Source organism: Coregonus lavaretus (assembly GCF_964263955.1).
Source record: "Coregonus lavaretus genome assembly, chromosome: 21".
NCBI classification, from domain to species: Eukaryota; Metazoa; Chordata; class Actinopteri; order Salmoniformes; family Salmonidae; genus Coregonus; species Coregonus lavaretus.
This window is the reverse complement of record NC_140008.1, coordinates 9,544,285-9,566,085: the sequence shown is the minus strand read 5'-3', so window position 1 is coordinate 9,566,085 and position 21,801 is coordinate 9,544,285. Positions and strand designations below refer to the sequence as shown.

The 21,801-nt window shown below is 43.9% G+C and overlaps 1 protein-coding gene across 1 annotated transcript in view; it reads left to right on the top strand.

Moving 5' to 3' along the window:
* The window catches only part of LOC311148869 (phosphatidylinositol 4-phosphate 3-kinase C2 domain-containing subunit alpha-like), an 80,368-nt gene that overhangs the window by 40,828 nt on the left and 17,739 nt on the right, over nt 1-21,801 (top strand). Inside the window, exons 7-20 of the mRNA XM_084185865.1 lie at nt 938-1,017; nt 1,153-1,216; nt 1,471-1,617; nt 4,083-4,116; nt 4,294-4,552; nt 6,776-6,898; nt 9,124-9,291; nt 9,448-9,556; nt 11,327-11,469; nt 17,489-17,677; nt 18,165-18,258; nt 18,476-18,570; nt 19,141-19,321; nt 20,457-20,561. Coding sequence (XP_084041991.1) covers nt 938-1,017; nt 1,153-1,216; nt 1,471-1,617; nt 4,083-4,116; nt 4,294-4,552; nt 6,776-6,898; nt 9,124-9,291; nt 9,448-9,556; nt 11,327-11,469; nt 17,489-17,677; nt 18,165-18,258; nt 18,476-18,570; nt 19,141-19,321; nt 20,457-20,561 — 1,791 coding nt within the window. The remainder of the gene's footprint in view (nt 1-937; nt 1,018-1,152; nt 1,217-1,470; nt 1,618-4,082; nt 4,117-4,293; nt 4,553-6,775; nt 6,899-9,123; nt 9,292-9,447; nt 9,557-11,326; nt 11,470-17,488; nt 17,678-18,164; nt 18,259-18,475; nt 18,571-19,140; nt 19,322-20,456; nt 20,562-21,801) is intronic.

Sequence of the window (21,801 nt, the reverse complement as noted above, 5' to 3'; positions counted from 1 at the left end):
GACAGACTCGCCGAGAGGCCGACGGACAGACTCGCCGAGAGGCCGACGGACAGACTTGCCGAGAGGCCGACGGACAGACTTGCCGAGAGGCCGACGGACAGACTTGCCGAGAGGCCGACGGACTCCAGAAATTAGCAGACATTGGCTGCAGTCAAAACTCAAAGTAGACAGCCTTCGGCCCTAAACCCTCAGCCGTTTTACATCATCACATCCGAGTGTACCTTAAATGTGCCTTTCCCAAGCGAGGGAGAGTGATGATTGGAGAGGCAACGTCATTGGTGGAAATCTTGAAGTTGAGTTTAAAAACAACCAACCTAAAGCTATTAATGTACCTAGCAAGCTAACGTAGCTAGCTAGCACTCCTGTCAGTTACAGTTACCCATAGCTGGCCAGCTAGTTTTATAGTTTGGTCATTTATTCCAATATTTCAATTTCAGAATTCCCAAAAATATGTTTATGAAGCTAGCTACCTTTTATAGGCTCTTCACTATGAGACTAAGCCAATTTGCCAGCGCTAAAATCGATGTCAATCTATATATATATATATTTTTTGCAAGCTCACGTCATTTTGTCTGACATGCCAAAAATGCAGCTGTGTTGATTAAATGTGACACTTCGCGGCCACCGGCATATGACACGCGACTACAGTTTGCATTGAATTGTGGGTCATGTCAACCCCATAAGTGATCAGAGTTCTTCATTTGCTCCCTTGAGCTAAATCGAGGGCCGAGGGGGCAACATTATTGAATTGGACCTCCACTTAAGATGGCAATCAAACTCTATCCGGTTACGACGGGGATTCCCCCAAGGGAAAGTGGCTAGCGTGAGGGCTGTGGGGGTAAAAATAACGTGTTTGGACTGCAGCCATTGAGAACCTAGTGAGACTGGAGTGAGACCACAGTGAGATCTCATTGTTTCATGGTTTTTGTGCACGTAGGCGGAAGACGACACCTCTCCGGTGGACTTGGAGAGGCACCTGAGCCAAGTGGAGAGGCCATTTAAGGAAAACATCACCAGGTAGGAACATGTCTTTCTGCTCCTTATCGCATCATCTTATTGATTGTCTGGAGCCAAATACAGCCATCTGGAATTCCCGATAACTATCTGTTCATGCTCTCTCTCCCCCCCCCCCCCCCCCCCCCCACCCCCCAGACGAGGCCTGGCCGACTATCTGGAAGGCTATCACAATCAAGTCAACATCTGCCTGCAGAATGAGGTAATTTATTAAGTTAATTCACCTCTGATGCTGCATTGAAGGCCCTAAACATGTGTGGTGGGGTTGTGGTGCTGAATTGCTATCAGGCATTGAATGGGGGTTGTGCATTGCGTGGATAGTTCACACACAATTGCGAAAGGCCTATAGATTCCTGGAAGAAATGTGCTGTTTCAAGAATCACTTGCGTTGTTGAGTAACTCAATAGAGATTGCACACACACACACACTCTAAACAATGACTTTGTTCCACCACAGAGTACCCAGTATAAGACGGTGGATGGGGTGGTTCAGACGGTGAAGAACCTGTGCTGTGCCCTGGATGAGGTGGAGACCCAGGCCATCACGGAGGCAGTAAAGAGAGTCAAGCGCTCAGTCAACCTCCCCAGGACACGCTCACCAGAGGTAGGTTCAATGATGTATAAACATCATACGAATATATCAATGCATGTCTCTATGGGTTGGTCACTTCACTACTACCGATCTCTAACGATGATGTACACCTTTTGATGTAGTGCATGATGTAGATGCATTTTTATGACTATTTCACTATTAAAGTGTACAAAATGAGAAGTGAAGTGACAACATTGAACAGTGAACCATCATATTTGTGTATTGAAGATCTAATAATGAAAGAGAAGGATTGCTGTTTTGAATTTGGTGAATTTAGTGTGGAAGAGGTTGAAAAACTATTGTTATCCATCAATAATGATTAGCCACCAGCTTTAGACTACCTAGATGGGAAACTATTGAGAATGGTAGCAGACTATATTGCCACCCTATTTGCCATGTTTTTAACTTAAGCCTAAAGGAGTGTGTGTGTTCACAGGCGTGGAAGGAAGCTAAAGTAATTCCACGACCTAAAAATAGTAAAGCACCCTTTGCCGCCCAATCAGTTTGCTGCCTGTTCTTAGTAAACTGATGGAGAAAATTGTTTGAACAAATACAATGCTATTTTTCAAAGAACAAGTTAACTACTGACTTTCAGCATGCATATAGGGAAGTGCACTCGACTTGTACTGCACTGACTCAGATGACTGATGATTGGCTAAAATAAATGGATAATAAGATGTTAGTTAGAGCTTTATTTTAAGATTTCAGTACAGCCTTTGATGTTATTGATCATATAAAAAAAAAAATTACTCACTTGTTATGGCTTTACGTCACCTGCCATCACCTGGTTGGAGAGTTACTTATCCTATAGAACTCAGAGTATTCTTCAATGGAAGCTTCTCTAACATCAGATATTTACAGTGCGGTGTCCCTCAAGGCAGTTGCCTTGGGCCATTACGCTTCTCTATTTTTACAAATGATTTGCCACTTGTCTTGCAAGAAGCTAAAATGACTATGTATGCTGATGATTGTACACTACACATCAGCACCTACAGCCAGTCAGCTCATTGAGACTCTTAGCAAGGCATTAGTCAGTGTCAGAATGGGTAATTAACAATAAACGGGTCTTAAATGCATCTAAAACCAAAAGCATTGTATTTGGTTCAAAACATTCTCTTAGACCTAAACCTCAACTGGAGTTGTTTATAAAGGGTGTGACCATTGAACAAGTTGAAGTAGCTGAACTCCTAGGAGTAACATTGGATGGTCAGTTATTATGGTCAAGTCATATTGACAAAGTTGGGGAGAGGTATGTCTAATAAAAAGATGTTCTGCGTTTTTGACACATCAACTGTACTAGTTGGTCAGGCTCTGATCTTGTCCCATCTTGATTACTGTTCGGTAATATGGTCAGGTAAAACAAAGGAAGACCTAGCAAAGCTGCAGCTGGCTCAAAACAGAGCAGCACGCCTTGCCCTTAACTGTACACACAGAACTAACATCAACAACATGCATGTTAGTCTTTCATGGTTGAGAGTTGAGGAGAAATTGACTACCTCTCTTCTTTTTAAGAAACATTTGTGTGTTTTGTATACTCTTCCTGGGGTTTATTATGGATCCCCATTAGTTCCTGCCAAGGCAGCACCTACTCTTCCTGGGGTCCAAACACATTAAGGTACTTACATTACACATAAAACAAAAGGTAAAACAGTACATCATATAACACTATTACACCGCTACATATCTACAATACAAAATGTATAATACCACCATACAACGTTATTTCAATGTATGTGTGTAGAGTGCTAGCGTTTTGTGTGCGTATGTGTGTCTGTACCAGTGTATGTCTCTACACAGACCCTGCTCTTCCGTAAGGTGTATTTTTATCTGTTTTTTTAAATATAATTCTACTGCTTGCATCAGTTACCTGATGTGGAATAGAGTTCCATGTAGTCATGGCTCTATATAGTACTGTGCGCCTCCCATAGTTGAAAATGCCTAACCACTTGTATAATCTATTTGCATACACTTCAAACAGACATACATACCCCACCAGACACGCCACCATGGGTTTCTTCAAAGTACCCAAACCAAAAACAGATTTAATGCGTCACTCAGTTTTATGTATAGAGCCATGTAATCGTGGAATGCTCTGCCACCAGAGGTTACTCAGGCAAGAAGTGAAGTTACAATTTATTTTTTTATCACAGCACCTCTCCTCTTTCTAAAGATCTAATTTAACTGTACTGTATATAAGAATATGTATAAATGAAGTGTGTAAATAGTAATTGTGTTCTGTTGTCTTTCCAATATATCACTCTTATTTTATTAATTTTTCTTGTCTATAACAGTTCTGTTCTTTGTCATGTATTTGTACGTTTTATGGACCACATGAAAAGTAGCTGCTGCATGTGCGGCTGCTAGTGGAGATCCTAATAAACTAAACTAACAGCTCTCTGAACTGCAGTGATGGGCATAGGATAGTTTATCATGGACTGGAATTATATTATTCCAATCTGTTTACAATTCTATCTCAGGTGGGCTCCAAATCCTCAGGTAGCTCGGCAAATGGTGAGTGCTACAACAACCAGTCACATTTTTCATACACATTAGAAGTTTGACTCAGCAAGACTATGATCAGAATATCATCACACACAGTGGCACAACTTCCTGCTTACAGAAATCAACAAAAAGAGTTCAAATCATTTGAGTTAACATGACCCTCTCCATACCCTTTGACTCCTCCAGGTCACCTCAGCCCCGTAGAGGAGAGCATGGGCTTCCTGACGGACGCCGTCTATGACCTGGCCAAGCTCTACCTGCGCTCCTTCTGCCCCGCCTCCTCCTCCTCTAGCTCCTCCCCTGACCCCTCCTCCTCCATCTCCCAGCATGCCGAGGGGGAGTCTCCTGCGGAGGGGCGTAGCAGTAAGGAGGCTTCGGGTACCACGGACCACCTGCAGTTCACCCTGTTCGCCATGCATGGCATCCCTGCCGCTTGGGTCAGCAGGTGAGTGTACCAGGCACCCACTATTGGCTTGACATGGTAGTGCAGCTAGCTAGCTATTTACTAGCACATCATTTTCTTTGCTACTAGCTACTTTTTGGGGGAGGGTTTGATAATAAAAATAACTAACAGGAAAGATCCCTCCCACCTGTGCCCCATACTCACCTAGCAGTCCAATAATTAACAAAATACAATATGGCACTTTACAATGTTTGGATGCTATGCTACACATCTGTCTTAATATACAAGTAGATTTACAAAATATACATGGGTGATAGCCCAAAAGAAATAGCCTCTGTATCAGGCTTAAAGACGTGCTCCAGTACTTTTACCACTACTGGCTAAAAAGTATACAAAAGTACAGGAGAATCCCTTTAACCTGGCCTCTCTGAATGGACACAGGTAGAGGGCAAGGCTGTACAGCCTCCCCTTGAGAAACCAAATCGAATCTGTCTAACAGGAGCTCAAACGGGCAGGCCTGCAGAATATAAGCACTTGGCCCCCAGGACCATACGATTACCCAATTGGCAATTACAACCAATAAACTGGATCTACAATGTAAAAGGCAATTTACACATCCATTGTTACTTCGGTACATTTGTCTTAATCAGACTTAATGATTATTAATGATATTTCAATACATGCATACATGGAACAATAATTTTCTCTTATTCAACGTTCCTACTCCAAAGCGGGTAAGAAATGGTTGGCTAAATGAAAATGTATCGTAAGCCTATCAAACATGAAACAGAAATGTCTACGTGTTGCAATAAAAGATACGGGGATAGAATGATGTAACGCTAGCAATTATTGTAGTATTAGATGGAATGTAGATTTACCACATAGGGCCTGTGCATTTAAACGTGTGAAAGCAAGCGCAAACATTTCAACAAGAGAAAAAAAGCGCACTCCACTGGTGGGTGTTTGGAGAGCGCAAGTGAAGAGCTGCGCCTATGGTCCGTCTTCACCACAGTAATAATTAATTTTAAACACATTTCCAAATGCAAGCTTCATAACTAAATTCAACATTTCAAGCAATTGTTACATACCAAAATACCAGTAGGCCTATGCTAGTAATTGTTGCCCCATTGCTGATGAGCTATTGTTAATCACCAAACCATTTTTGGAGCTGCATATTTATTTATCATGGCAGTCCTCTTCCTATAACTTAATGTTGTGCTGCACCTGATCTTATTGCTGTACAGGGAACCAGCAATCTGTTCTCTAGCTCACCACCCGACATGTGTTCTTTGTTAGTTTGCTGGTACAATCAGAGTGGCGAGTGTGCGTTTCACTAGCCAAACTGTTGCAGGTTGTTTTGCAAGGGCGACGCTGCGGCTACTGTCTCTGGCTGCGTGTAGAGTAATCCACGTAGACTCTGTGCCACAAAATGAGTGACAAAGCATTACAAAACCTGGCCAGATAATTTCTCAAGTCAAAGTCGAGTCCCGAGTCTTGAGGCTCCGAGTCAAGTGTCATTATTTTATTTTCAAATCAAATTTGTGACTTGAGTCCACAACTCTGGTGAATGTTGCGGGAGGCTGGAATGTCTGCTAGGTGCTGTTGCTCGATAATTGGACAGCGACTCTTCTGCTTTTGCAGATGTGCACCAGTTGCACACCTGGGAACAGATGCAATGAACTGAGCCAAGAAAGAGAGAAAAATTACATTTCTTTACCCCTAGTTACTGACCAGTCCCATCCTAATAATCACCTGTTTGCCCGTTTCTGAATGGACTTGTCAGTGCCTGTCATTTGGTATAACTTTCACTTTTTGTATTACAGCATTATTGCCCTGGCCAAATTCTATTGAACATATAAAAAAGTAGTACCATTAGAAGTGTTCTTAATTGCAGTAAGGAACACACTAGATACATTATGGCATTGCTGGAATCGTCCTTCATCATCAAGGTTTGAGTGTTCTGCTCTGTTTTGGCTAGAGTTTTATGACTCACGCACACACCATCTGTAGGCATGGTGATGCATCATGTCACCAGCAACAGTGAACGCATGCATACTGTGCTGTGTTGAAACACAAGACAGATGGCGTTGAGCAATAGGAAATCTTTTGGAATCCTAAATGGTTCACTGCCTGGTTCTTTCATTGGAGCTTATGGAATGCCAGGTCTTTCAGAATGTCAAAAATGTCTTTCATCAAAACTGTGAAAATAAACAGAGTGAATAATTTGTTCATTTCCTCCTCTTTCCTTCCTCCCTTGTTTTGCAGCTATGAGAAGTACTACCTGATGTGTGCTCTAACGCACAACGGCCGGAACCTGTTCAAGCCCATCCAGTCCAAGAAAGTTGGCACCTACAAGAGCTTCTTCTACCACATCAAATGGGACGAACTGTACGTCACTACTGCCCTCTACCCATATAAATACAATACTATACTATACTATACAATACAATACAATACTGTTAGACAAGTCATTATACATAACACAACCATATGAATTTAATTGTATATTATTCTGTATTTATGGGTACTTGATCATAAAGCACATGACCAAATCAATAATAGTTTATCTAATCTATAATAATGTTGTATTGAATTATGTGCCTCTACCAATCTTGATTGCCCATTTAGGGTCCAAATGTAAACTAGGGTGAAATTTCCTTTGTGCCTGTTACACAGGCTCAGTCACCAACACAACGAACATAGCAGGACAATAATACAAACTGATAGATAAGACATGACAACGTTAAAGGATTGTTACCTTGTAATAAGTGTATCTGTTGTTACCCATAATAAGTGTATCATTCGGTCAACCACTGGATACAATTACTAGTAATAATAGCAGATTTCACTTAGCAGACACTTTTATCCAAAGAAACTTAGAGTACAGTCAGTGCATACATGTTTAGTATGTGATTGTTGAACCCTCTTACCAACTGAAACACACACTACCAGTATATATCACAGACGATGCACATTCATACTTAAGCTAATGTGTGTGTTTGAGAGGAACTACACTAACGGTCAAAAGTTTTAGAACACCTGCTCATTCAAGGGTTTTTCTTTATTTTTACTATTTTCTACATTGTAACTACATCAAAACTTTGAAATGACGCATATGGAATCATGTAGTAACCAAAAAAAGTGTTAAACAAATCAAGATATATTTTATATTTGAGGTTCTTAAAATAGCCACCCTTTGCCTTGATGACAACTTTGCACACTCTTGGCATTCTCTCAACCAGCTTCATGAGGTAGTCCCCTGGAATGCATTTCAATTAACAGGTGTGCCTTCTTAAAAGTGAATTTGTGGAATTTCTTTCCTTAATGCGTTTGAGCCAATCAGTTGTGTTGTGACAAGGTAGGGGGGGTATACAGAAGATAGTATTATTATGTCCATATTATGGCAAGAACAGCTTAAATAAGCAAAGAGAAACGACAGTCCATCATTACTTTAAGACATGAAGGTCAGTCAATACGTAACATTTCAAGAACTTTGAAAGTTTCTTCAAGTGCAGTCGCAAAAACCATCAAGCGCTATGATGAAACTGGCTCTCATGAGGACCGCCACAGGAATGGAAGACCCAGAGTTACCTCTGCTGCAGAGGATAAGTTCATTAGAGTTACCAGCCTCAAATTGCAGCCCAAATAAATGCTTCACAGAGTTCAAGTAACAGACACATCTCAACATCAACTGTTCAGAGGAGACTGTGTGAATCAGGCCTTCATGGTTGAATTGCTGCAAAGAAACCACTACTAAAGGACACCAATAAGAAGAAGATACTTTCTTGGGCCAAGAAACACTAGCAATGGACATTAGACTGGTGGAAATGTGTCCTTTGGTCTGGAGTCCAAATTAGAGATTTTTGGTTCCAACCATCGTGTCTTTGTGAGACGCGGTGTGGGTGAACGGATGATCTCCGCATGTGTATTTCCCACCGTAAAGCATGGAGGAGGAGGTATTATGGTGTGGGGGTGCTTTGCTGGTGACACTGTCTGTGATTTATTTAGAATTCAAAGCACACTTAACCAGCATGGCTACCACAGCATTCTGCAGCGATACGCCATCCCATCTGGTTTGGGCTTAGTGGGACTATCATTTGTTTTTCAACTGGACAATGACCCAACACACTTCCAGGCTGTGGTTTGGGATGAGTCGGACCGCAGAGTGAAGGAAAAGCAGCCAACAAGTGCTCAGCATATGTGGGAACTCCTTCAAGACTGTTGGAAAATAATTCCAGGTGAAGGTGGTTGAGAGAATGCCAAGAGTGTGCAAAGCTGTCATCAAGGCAAAGGGTGGCTATTTGAAGAATCTCAATTATAAAATATAAAACACTTTTTTGGTTACTACATGATTACATATGCGTTATTTCATCGTGTTGATGTCTTCACTATTATTCTACAATATAGAAAATAGTAAAAATAAAAACCCTTGAATGAGCAGGCGTTCTAAAACGTTTGACCAGTAGTGAACATTGCAGTCAGACTGCGTGGAATCACTGATCTACAAAAATTGCCTTGCGTCCCAAATAACTACTCATCATGTGATCAAGATAAGTGATGCTGTGCCTTGCTTTGCTCAAACTGATCCACTCAAACACTCCCTCTCTCTCCAGGATCAACTTCCCCATGGCGGTGGCCCTGCTTCCATTGGAGTCCATGCTGACTCTCTCTCTCTTCGGGGTCCTGAACCAGAACGCCAGCGGCTCCCCAGACTCCAACAAACAGCGCAAGGGACCAGAGCTGCTGGGCAAAGTCTCCCTGCCCTTGTTTGACTTCCGACGGTAATGCACAACCACATTAATTTTAGTGGTTGACTGTGCAATTGCTGTGTGTCTGTGGTGTGGTATAGTCTATTTCAAGAGTTGATTGTGTGTAATAGCTGTCTATTCGGGATTTAGAATGTGTGTATGTTAATGGTGTGTGTGTGTGTGTTTTAGGGTGCTTGTGAGGGGGACCAAGCTGCTGTGTCTGTGGACGTCTCCTCAGGCTTCCTCTGCTGCAGCCGGGATCCGGAGGAAGAACCTGGCTGAGAAGATCATACTGCAGGTGACCACACCACTCTACATACACACACACACATACACACCGCTCTACACACACATTTTAGTCATTTAGCAGAATCTCTTATTACATTTACATTTTAGTCATTTAGCAGACGCTCTTATCCAGAGCGACTTACAGTTAGTGAGTGCATACATTTTTTAAATATTTTTTTAAATACTGGAATCGAAACCACAACCCTGGCGTTGCAAATGCCATGCTCTACCAACTGAGCTACATCCCTGCCGGCCATTCCCTCCCCTACCCTGGACGACGCTGGGCCAATTGTGCGCCGCCCCATGGGTCTCCCGGTCGTGGCTGGCTACGACAGAGCCTAGATTCGAACCAGGATCTCTAGTGGCACAGCTAGCACTGCGATGCAGTGCCTTAGACCACTGCGCCACTCAGGAGGACAGTGGTCCAGAGTGCATACATTTTCATACTGGCCTCCCGTGGGAAATGATCCCACAACCCTGGCGTTGCAAGCGCCATGCTCTACCAACTGAGCTACACGGGGCAAATAATCACATTTTACATTTAGTCATTTAGCAGACACTCTTATCCAGAGCGACTTACAGTTAGTGAGTACATACATTTTTCTTTTCATACTGGCCCCCCGTGGGAATCGAACCCACAACCCTGGCGTTGCAAGCGCCATGCTCTACCAACTGAGCTACAGGAGGCCACACACACACCACTCTACACACATACACACCACTCTACACACATACACACCACTCTACACACACACACACCACTCTACACACATACACACCACTCTACACACACACACACCACTCTACACACACACACACCACTCTACACACACACACACCACTCTACACACACACACACCACTCTACACACACACACACCACTCTACACACACACACACCACTCTACACACAGGAATGCCCATATAAATGTGAAATTATACAAACAATATAATTGGGAATTACTGGAACGGCCCTTACCATTTAAGTCAATCTTCTGCACTTTTGTAATGTACAGGCACTGCTCAAATGCACACTTCCTCAAAGCAATCAGTGATTCAACTCCAGTGGAAAGCAAGCACCTGTTCAATCATGTTAGATCAGTTTTTACCTCAAGGAAATGTACTTCAAACAGGACCAAGGTCTCGCTCACACACTCCCCTTTCGCAAACATATTTCGCCTTCTGTGGTGACCTAATAAATGTGTGTGTACGTGCCCTTGCGTGCAAGTTTGTTTGTGTGCATGTGTCTGCCTAAAGCTTACCGTATGCTTTCCAAACAGTCGAAACAGTTTGCGCATATATTACGACAATATTTAGTGATGTTATTGTTAGTTTTGGTGTTCAGCAGTGTTCAGCACCCGAAGTTCAGTAGCCGAGGTCTACGTCCCCACTCATTGGTTATTGGTCAACAGTAGGGATTCTTCAATTAAGTGTTTGTTGTCAATGAGAGACGACTATTTTTCATGCACATTCTTTCACTTGAGAAACACGGCACTAAACATCTTAGCTAGATGCAAGAACTTAAACATTTGACAGATTTCTTGATTTATCTTAGATTGATTCAACCTATTTTGAAGAAGTGTTACTATATGTTGTTGCTATGGTGTCTCAAAAAGGGGACAAACAGTAATATTGCTGCTTTCTTCTCGTTTTTCAACCAAATGTATTTTGGTGCCAGACACATACATTCTCTTCGCCTAGTCGAGTTCTGCTAGGAGCAAACCAAACCTAGTATGCGGATGCCTTTACCATTCCATGACCTCTGACCCCCTTCTCTTCAGTTGGACTTCCCCAGCCCAGCAGTGGATGTGCTGTACGTGGGTCCCCGGGAGAGCCCCAGCCCTGACCCCAACACCCTGGAGGAGCTAGACCCTGACCTGCGTCGCCAGGTGGACAAACTCTGCAGCCGAGCCTCGACCTTCGGGTACGTATGAGTCACTGGTGTACTGGGGCACTTCAGTAAGGGCCCAACCCCCCTAACTTGAGATCTGCATATGTAACAGGCTAGAATTTTACCTAAATCCTGATCTATATCAATTGGAGAAAAATCAGACTTACGGGCGTATATCGTGTAACAATTTTGTGTTCGACTGTTCCGTGGTTGGACTGTTCCGCAGTTGGACTGTTCAGCGGTTGCTAAGAATTCTTATTTGGGGATTGTCTACAAGGTAACAGCTAAGTTTTAAAGATACAATATTATACTGTGGAGCTTTTTTCTTTGTTTTAGTGACGATGTAGTCCTCTATTTACTTTCTGATGAGATCCAGCCAAAGTAAACAGGCTACAACAGGAGGACAAATTTAAGGTGGCACTGACTGTGGTGACTACTGACACCAAATATACTACTGAATCAACGTCTTAGGCAAAGACACTAGCTAGTTGGCTAGGCATTATGCAAGAAGCTAGCTTACCTAAATAACAGTTTATATCTTAACTGTGTCTGTTTTCATAAGCTGATACTAGCTACCATGACAACTGTTATAATTATAATAGTGTTATGTAGGGCCTTATGATGGACGTTTCATAAGTTTGTCATCATAACTGGGTTGCTTCTGTTGTCATAAGCTGATACCAGCTGCCATGACAACTGTTTTTATGTTTACTTTTCTTTACTGACTTTAAAGGACAAGAACAGTACAGTAGACAACAAATTCAGGACTGTTATATACAGTATATACCAATGAAGTAAAAGCGAAGGCTACTGACCTTACTGGGTGGATAGGGACATTAACCCCAGCTGTTTAGGATAGATATCACACCTTACTGGGTGGATAGGGACATTAACCCCAGCTGTTTAGGAGAGATATCACACCTTACTGGGTGGATAGGGACATTAACCCCAGCTGTTTAGAAGAGATATCACACCTTACTGGGTGGATAGGGACATTAACCCCAGCTGTTTATGAGAGATATCACACCTTACTGGGTGGATAGGGACATTAACCCCAGCTGTTTATGAGAGATATCACACCTTACTGGGTGGATAGGGACATTAACCCCAGCTGTTTAGGAGAGATATCACACCTTACTGGGTGGATAGGGACATTATCCCCAGCTGTTTAGAAGAGATATCACACCTTACTGGTTGGATAGGGACATTAACCCCAGCTGTTTAGGAGAGATATCACACCTTACTGGGTGGATAGGGACATTAACCCCAGCTGTTTAGGAGAGATATCACACCTTACTGGGTGGATAGGGACATTAACCCCAGCTGTTTAGGAGAGATATCACACCTTACTGGGTGGATAGGAACATTAACCCCAGCTGTTTAGGAGAGATATCACACCTTACTGGGTGGATAGGGACATTAACCCCAGCTGTTTAGGAGAGATATCACACCTTACTGGTTGGATAGGGACATTAACCCCAGCTGTTTATGAGAGATATCACACCTTACTGGGTGGATAGGGACATTAACCCCAGCTGTTTAGGAGAGATATCACACCTTACTGGGTGGATAGGGACATTATCCCCAGCTGTTTAGAAGAGATATCACACCTTACTGGTTGGATAGGGACATTAACCCCAGCTGTTTAGGAGAGATATCACACCTTACTGGGTGGATAGGGACATTAACCCCAGCTGTTTAGGAGAGATATCACACCTTACTGGGTGGATAGGGACATTAACCCCAGCTGTTTAGGAGAGATATCACACCTTACTGGGTGGATAGGGACATTATCCCCAGCTGTTTAGAAGAGATATCACACCTTACTGGTTGGATAGGGACATTAACCCCAGCTGTTTAGGAGAGATATCACACCTTACTGGGTGGATAGGGACATTAACCCCAGCTGTTTAGGAGAGATATCACACCTTACTGGGTGGATAGGGACATTATCCCCAGCTGTTTAGAAGAGATATCACACCTTACTGGTTGGATAGGGACATTAACCCCAGCTGTTTAGGAGAGATATCACACCTTACTGGGTGGATAGGGACATTAACCCCAGCTGTTTAGGAGAGATATCACACCTTACTGGGTGGATAGGGACATTAACCCCAGCTGTTTAGGAGAGATATCACACCTTACTGGGTGGATAGGGACATTAACCCCAGCTGTTTAGGAGAGATATCACACCTTACTGGGTGGATAGGGACATTAACCCCAGCTGTTTAGGAGATATATCACACCTTACTGGGTGGATAGGGACATTAACCCCAGCTGTTTAGAAGAGATATCACACCTTACTGGGTGGATAGGGACATTAACCCCAGCTGTTTAGGAGAGATATCACACCTTACTGGGTGGATAGGGACATTAACCCCAGCTGTTTAGGAGAGATATCACACCTTATTGGTTGGATAGGGACATTAACCCCAGCTGTTTAGGAGAGATATCACACCTTACTGGGTGGATAGGGACATTAACCCCAGCTGTTTAGAAGAGATATCACACCTTACTGGGTGGATAGGGACATTAACCCCAGCTGTTTAGAAGAGATATCACACCTTACTGGGTGGATAGGGACATTAACCCCAGCTGTTTAGGAAAGATATCACACCTTACTGGGTGGATAGGGACATTAACCCCAGCTGTTTAGGAGAGATATCACACCTTACTGGGTGGATAGGGACATTAACCCCAGCTGTCTAGGAGAGATATCACACCTTACTGGGTGGATAGGGACATTAACCCCAGCTGTTTAGGAGAGATATCACACCTTACTGGTTGGATAGGGACATTAACCCCAGATGTTTAGGAGAGATATCACACCTTACTGGGTGGATAGGGACATTAACCCCAGCTGTTTAGGAGAGATATCACACCTTACTGGGTGGATAGGGACATTAACCCCAGCTGTTTAGGATAGATATCACACCTTACTGGGTGGATAGGGACATTAACCCCAGCTGTTTAGGAGAGATATCACACCTTACTGGGTGGATAGGGACATTAACCCCAGCTGTTTAGGATAGATATCACACCTTACTGGGTGGATAGGGACATTAACCCCAGCTGTTTAGGAGAGATATCACACCTTACTGGGTGGATAGGGACATTAACCCCAGCTGTTTAGGAGAGATATCACACCTTACTGGGTGGATAGGGACATTAACCCCAGCTGTTTAGGAGAGATATCACACCTTACTGGGTGGATAGGGACATTAACCCCAGCTGTTTAGGAGAGATATCACACCTTACTGGGTGGATAGGGACATTAACCCCAGCTGTTTAGGAGAGATATCACACCTTACTGGGTGGATAGGGACATTAACCCCAGCTGTTTAGGAGAGATATCACACCTTACTGGGTGGATAGGGACATTAACCCCAGCTGTCTAGGAGAGATATCACACCTTACTGGGTGGATAGGGACATTAACCCCAGCTGTTTAGGAGAGATATCACACCTTACTGGGTGGATAGGGACATTAACCCCAGCTGTTTAGGATAGATATCACACCTTACTGGGTGGATAGGGACATTAACCCCAGCTGTCTAGGAGAGATATCACACCTTACTGGGTGGATAGGGACATTAACCCCAGCTGTCTAGGAGAGATATCACACCTTACTGGGTGGATAGGGACATTAACCCCAGCTGTTTAGGAGAGATATCACACCTTACTGGGTGGATAGGGACATTAACCCCAGCTGTCTAGGAGAGATATCACACCTTACTGGGTGGATAGGGACATTAACCCCAGCTGTTTAGGAGAGATATCACACCTTACTGGGTGGATAGGGACATTAACCCCAGCTGTCTAGGAGAGATATCACACCTTACTGGGTGGATAGGGACATTAACCCCAGCTGTCTAGGAGAGATATCACACCTTACTGGGTGGATAGGGACATTAACCCCAGCTGTTTAGGAGAGATATCACACCTTACTGGGTGGATAGGGACATTATCCCCAGCTGTTTAGGAGAGATATCACACCTTACTGGGTGGATAGGGACATTAACCCCAGCTGTTTAGGAGAGATATCACACCTTACTGGGTGGATAGGGACATTAACCCCAGCTGTTTAGGAGAGATATCACACCTTACTGGGTGGATAGGGACATTAACCCCAGCTGTTTAGGAGAGATATCACACCTTACTGGGTGGATAGGGACATTATCCCCAGCTGTTTAGGAGAGATATCACACCTTACTGGGTGGATAGGGACATTAACCCCAGCTGTTTAGGAGAGATATCACACCTTACTGGGTGGATAGGGACATTAACCCCAGCTGTTTAGGAGAGATATCACACCTGGTACAAATGATTGTCTAGTTGTGTTTTTCCTGCAGGCTGGTGCCCTATACCTGCGCCCGGAGGGGAGTAGTGCCAAGTCCAGCTTTATAACAACTAATGTCATATTATAACACTCTTATGTAGGGCATTATGATGTAAGTTTCAAGACTTCATCCCCAAATGACTCTCCAGTCCTCCCAGACCCAGACCATAGAAGTCTATCTGTTCTCATTCCAGAGTGTCTGTTCCCCCAGACGTTTAACTGTGGGCATATAAATGCCCACTTACACACTACCAACTAGTGCCAACCTCTGCCAGGCTGCCAGCCAGATCCATTAGGCTTTCCAGCCTCCACAGAGAGCCATTTCTTCTGAGGCGCTAATCCCTTTGACTTTCTCTGAGCGTTCTCTCATTTACTCCCATGTTAACCATCTTCTTCTTTTGCCGTCTGTTTTGTTAGGGTGTATTTCCGAGTCGTAAAGATTCTCTTAGAACAAGAGACTTCAGCTAGTGTGCACTTGTTCACTTCCCTTCACTGATTTAAAAGGAAATGACCGGTATAAGAAACACGATGAAAACTCCCACTAGCCCATGCTTTCACCAATCCAATGCTTTTAGATGTAGTAGTGAACTAAGTAGTAAACAGGTGCACACCCAGCCAGGGTAGTCCTAGATCACCAAGTTACAAAGGACACACTAACATGGATAGTCCTAGATCACCAAGTTACAAAGGACACACTAACATGGATAGTCCTAGATCACCAAGTTACAAAGGACACACTAACATGGATAGTCCTAGATCACCAAGTTACAAAGGACACACTAACATGGATAGTCCTAGATCACCAAGTTACAAAGGACACACTAACATGGATAGTCCTAGATCACCAAGTTACAAAGGATGCACTAACATGGATAGTCCTAGATCACCAAGTTACAAAGGACACACTAACATGGATAGTCCTAGATCACCAAGTTACAAAGGACACACTAACATGTGCAATAAAAGGTATATCATCAGAGGTTACATTGCCAAGTAGTGGATGGCTTTAGACTGGGTAAGGTTGAAGCATTTTGGCATTGGTAGCGAGAGTGTCGCACTGTCATCCATCCTATTGCCAGATAGTGACGACCCTGTCAGCAGGGGTCTATGTTTTGACCCATCCTATTGCCAGATAGTGACGACCCTGTCAGCAGGGGTCTATGTTTTGACCCATCCTATTGCCAGATAGTGATGACCCTGTCAGCAGGGGTCTATGTTTTGACCCATCCTATTGCCAGATAGTGACGACCCTGTCAGCAGGGGTCTATGTTTTGACCCATCCTATTGCCAGATAGTGATGACCCTGTCAGCAGTGGTCTATGTTTTGACCCATCCTATTGCCAGATAGTGATGACCCTGTCAGCAGTGGTCTATGTTTTGACCCATCCTATTGCCAGATAGTGATGACCCTGTCAGCAGTGGTCTATGTTTTGACCCATCCTATTGCCAGATAGTGATGACCCTGTCAGCAGTGGTCTATGTTTTGACCCATCCTATGACTCACCTACTGCCGTTGAGCAAGGCACTTAACCCCAAACCTGCTCCAGGGGCGCTACTCTGTGGCTGACCCTGTGCTGCTCCCAGACGGTCGTGTGTTTGTACAGTATGAGGGCACTGTAATAGCAAAATGAACAATTTCCGTTGTCTCTGTATCACCGATCAATAAAGATGTTTTGTATTGTTTATGTCTCTCCCTCTTCCCTCCCTCTCCCAGGTTGACGCGGGCCGACCGCCAGCTGCTGTGGGATCAGCGGCACCACTGCCGGACCCACACCCACAGCCTGCCCAAGGTGCTGGCCAGCGCCCCCAGCTGGGACTGGGGCAGCATGGCTGAGATCCACTCCCTACTCCATCACTGGCCCTCGCTCCAACCCGTCTGTGCCCTGGAGCTGCTTGACTCTAAGTATGTGTGGCGTGTACACACACACAGACAGACAGACAGACAGACAGACAGACAGACAGACAGACACACACACACACACACACACACACACACACACACACACACACACACACACAGACAGACGTTCTCTTGAACACTTGATACACTTGTGTTTGAGACTTTGAGAGAAGGTGTTTGAGAGAAGGTGTTTGAGAGAACTCCTCGAGTTTGAGTATGTGAAACTAGTTTGGTTCATAGTCAATAGAAAAAAGTTAGATTTGTAAAATGGGAGGTGCGAGTTGATATCACAGGAGTCTTATATTTTTCTCTGTGTGTGTACTTGCTTGTGGTTAGCGTGACAGCTTGAGATCTAAGAGAATGTAACCTATACTAATTCAATCACCTGTGTTTGACTGTAGTTCAATAAATAGTAGACAGTCAGATTGTACTTTTCTGTAAGGTATGTAGGTTGAAGGTCACTCTGTCTCTCTTTGTCTCTGTCCTGCAGGTTTGCTGACACAGAGGTGAGGAGTGTGGCTGTCAGCTGGATCGAATCCACCAGTGATGACGAGTTGGCAGACTACCTGCCTCAGCTAGTGCAGGTAAACAGTCTAGTGTATACACACACACACACACACACACACACACACACACACACACACACACACACACACACACACACACACACACACACACACACACACACACACATACACACACACACACACACACACACATACACAGGTAATCAGTTTGTTAGTGACTCTGAATGCTTTTCTCACCCCATCTCCTTGTCCCATGTCCTTGTGGCTCTCTCAGGCCCTGAAGTTTGAGTGTCACCTAAAGAATGCCTTGGTGATATTCCTACTGTCCAGAGCACAGGGCAACGTCAGCATCGCCCACTACCTGTACTGGTGAGTCTCCACCCACTGAACTAGTAGCATAGTATATAGCCCTCAAACTCAACTCTGGACCTCGAAGCTAGTTCCACTACTTTTTTTAATTGTTCCCATCTAATCAGGGACTTATTTAGACCTGAGACACCAGGTGGATGCAATTTTTTATCAGGTAAAACAGAAAACCAGCAGGCTCCGGACCTCGTAGGGTAAGAGTTGAGTATATAGCATAGTATAGTATATAGCATAGCATATAGTGTATATAGCATAGCAAATAGTATAATATTTAGCATAGTATAGTATATAGCATAGCATAGCTTGTATATAGATATACATGGCTTCTGCTAAGTGGTCTGAACCTTTATGGAACAGGAGGTAGTGTGCTTGTCCCGGACGCCCAAAACAGAGAATTTTAAGTCGGTATCTAGGCTGGGAAACTTAATCGTAGGACTACATGTAGTAAGAATAGGAAAGTCATTTGCAGTTTAAATATTGTCGCCAAAAAGAGACAGTAATCTATACGGAGCTATTAGCAGCATCGACTGCTTTGTCCGATCCCGTTGTACTCTGATCCTCTCTCCCTACCAGGCTACTGAGAGATGCAGTGCAGGACCCAGCGTTTGGCCGGAGGTACGACCAGGTGCTGGGGGCCCTGCTGTGTCTGTGTGGGGCCGGCCTCCGGGATGAGCTGGACAAACAGACCCGCCTGGTCACTCTGCTGGGGGCGCTGGCCGAGAAGGTCCGGCAGGCCGGGGGCTCCACACGACAGGTGATGGGGCTTGGAGACACACACACACCCACACACACTACTAGAATGTCCAACCTATACCTCAGGGAGCCTCTATAAAGGCTTGATAACACTTTGTTTTACAGTCTGCTGTTAATCCTGTATTTACTTATGGTAGGGATGTCTTCTTAACCCAATGAGTCTCGCCGGCGTGATTTAGGACTTCGTATCCCTTTTAAACTGCTTTGATTTATCTTGGCCAGGTCGCAGTTGTAAATGAGAACTTGTTCTCAACTGGCTTACCTGGTTAAATAAAGGTAAAAGAAAATACATTGTGAGTTTGAGCTACAGACTTAATCTATTTCTTCGGCATCTGTTGGTACCAACCAACCGTCAGTGTGATTAACCGGGCCTGAGCTAGAGCGGTGTTTGTGAAACATGGGCGGATCTCAAAGGGGGCCGGGTCTTTTTTTACAAAAACATCTGTAGAGTCAGAATGGTTTGAATTACAAACTATTAAAAGCTATCTATGAAAAGCTCACACTCTACCGAACATGCACGTGCAACATGTTTTGCTCTATGACGCTCACAAGCTACACAAGGGTTGTTAGAAGGTAAGGGGTTCTTCTACATAGAAGACCAAAGGAAAACCCTGTACATAGTGTCTGTAATACTTTAATAAGCTCACATAGTTTCTGTCACAAACTCCAAACTCCACAGAGTTGTCACTGACTAGTTGGATACTCATTTCCCACTGAGCAAACAATTTCTGTACTTAATGCATTTATATAAATTCATTTATCTGTTTTTTGCTTTGGCAATAAAACTCATGAATTCAACTGTTTATGTCAAATAGGGTTGTGTTCTACTTGGAACCCTGGTTGTCTTGAAAAGAAAATGGTACAATACTTCCTTGTGAGGCTAAATATAAGGGCTGGACATGCAGATAAATGAAAGTCAGATAAATGAAAAGCCGATTTTTGCTGGGGTCTCAGGACTGATGCGGTTAAACCACTTTTCTTTCATTTGGAACCAGTTATTTACCAATTGTGTTTAAGTTAAACATTTTACCTTGTAACTCCGTTGGAAATACCAGCTAAACTATGAAATAAAGCGTTCTCAAACCTTAATTGCTTGACACTAATTAAACTATTTGCTTGTGTGTGTGTGTGTCCAGATGGTGCTCCAGGAGGGTCTGGAGAGGGTGCAGTCGTTCTTCCAGAGGAACAGCTGCAGACTGCCCCTCAGCCCCAGCCTGGAGGCCAAACAACTCAATATCAAGGTAAGTCCATTGTCTCTGCAAATGCCCATTTGATCATCAAAATCATTTTTACCATCTCAACAACATATGGGCCATGACCCATACCAGGGTTTCCGTTAGCCGGTAAATGCCGGGTTTTGGCTGATAAATAAATAAATCAATCAATTAAAATATATATATATACACACACAGTGAGGGAAAAAAAGTATTTGATCCCCTGCTGATTTTGTACGTTTGCCCACTGACAAAGAAATGATCAGTCTATAATTTTAATGGTAGGTTTATTTGAACAGTCAGAGACAGAATAACATCAAAAAAATCCAGAAAAACGCATGTCAAAAATGTTATAAATTGATTTGCATTTTAATGAGGGAAATAAGTATTTGACCCCCTCTCAATCAGAAAGATTTCTGGCTCCCAGGTGTCTTTTATACAGGTAACGAGCTGAGATTAGGAGCACACTCTTAAAGGGAGTGCTCCTAATCTCAGCTTGTTACCTGTATAAAAGACACCTGTCCACAGAAGCAATCAATCAATCAGATTACAAACTCTCCACCATGGCCAAGACCAAAGAGCTCTCCAGGGATGTCAGGGACAAGATTGTAGACCTACACAAGGCTGGAATGGGCTACAAGACCATCGCCAAGCAGCTTGGTGAGAAGGTGACAACAGTTGGTGCGATTATTCGCAAATGGAAGAAACACAAAATAACTGTCAATCTCCCTCGGCCTGGGGCTCCATGCAAGATCTCACCTCGTGGAGTTGCACTGATCATGAGAACGGTGAGGAATCAGCCCAGAACTACACGGGAGGATCTTGTCAATGATCTCAAGGCAGCTGGGACCATAGTCACCAAGAAAACAATTGGTAACACACTATGCCGTGAAGGACTGAAATCCTGCAGCGCCCGCAAGGTCCCCCTGCTGAAGAAAGCACATATACAGGCCCGTCTGAAGTTTGCCAATGAACATCTGAATGATTCAGAGGAGAACTGGGTGAAAGTGTTGTGGTCAGATGAGACCAAAATCGAGCTCTTTGGCATCAACTCAACTCGCCGTGTTTGAAGGAGGAGGAATGCTGCCTATGACCCCAAGAACACCATCCCCACCGTCAAACATGGAGGTGGAAACATTATGCTTTGGGGGTGTTTTTCTGCTAAGGGGACAGGACAACTTCACCGCATCAAAGGGACGATGGACGGGGCCATGTACCGTCAAATCTTGGGTGAGAACCTCCTTCCCTCAGCCAGGGCATTGAAAAT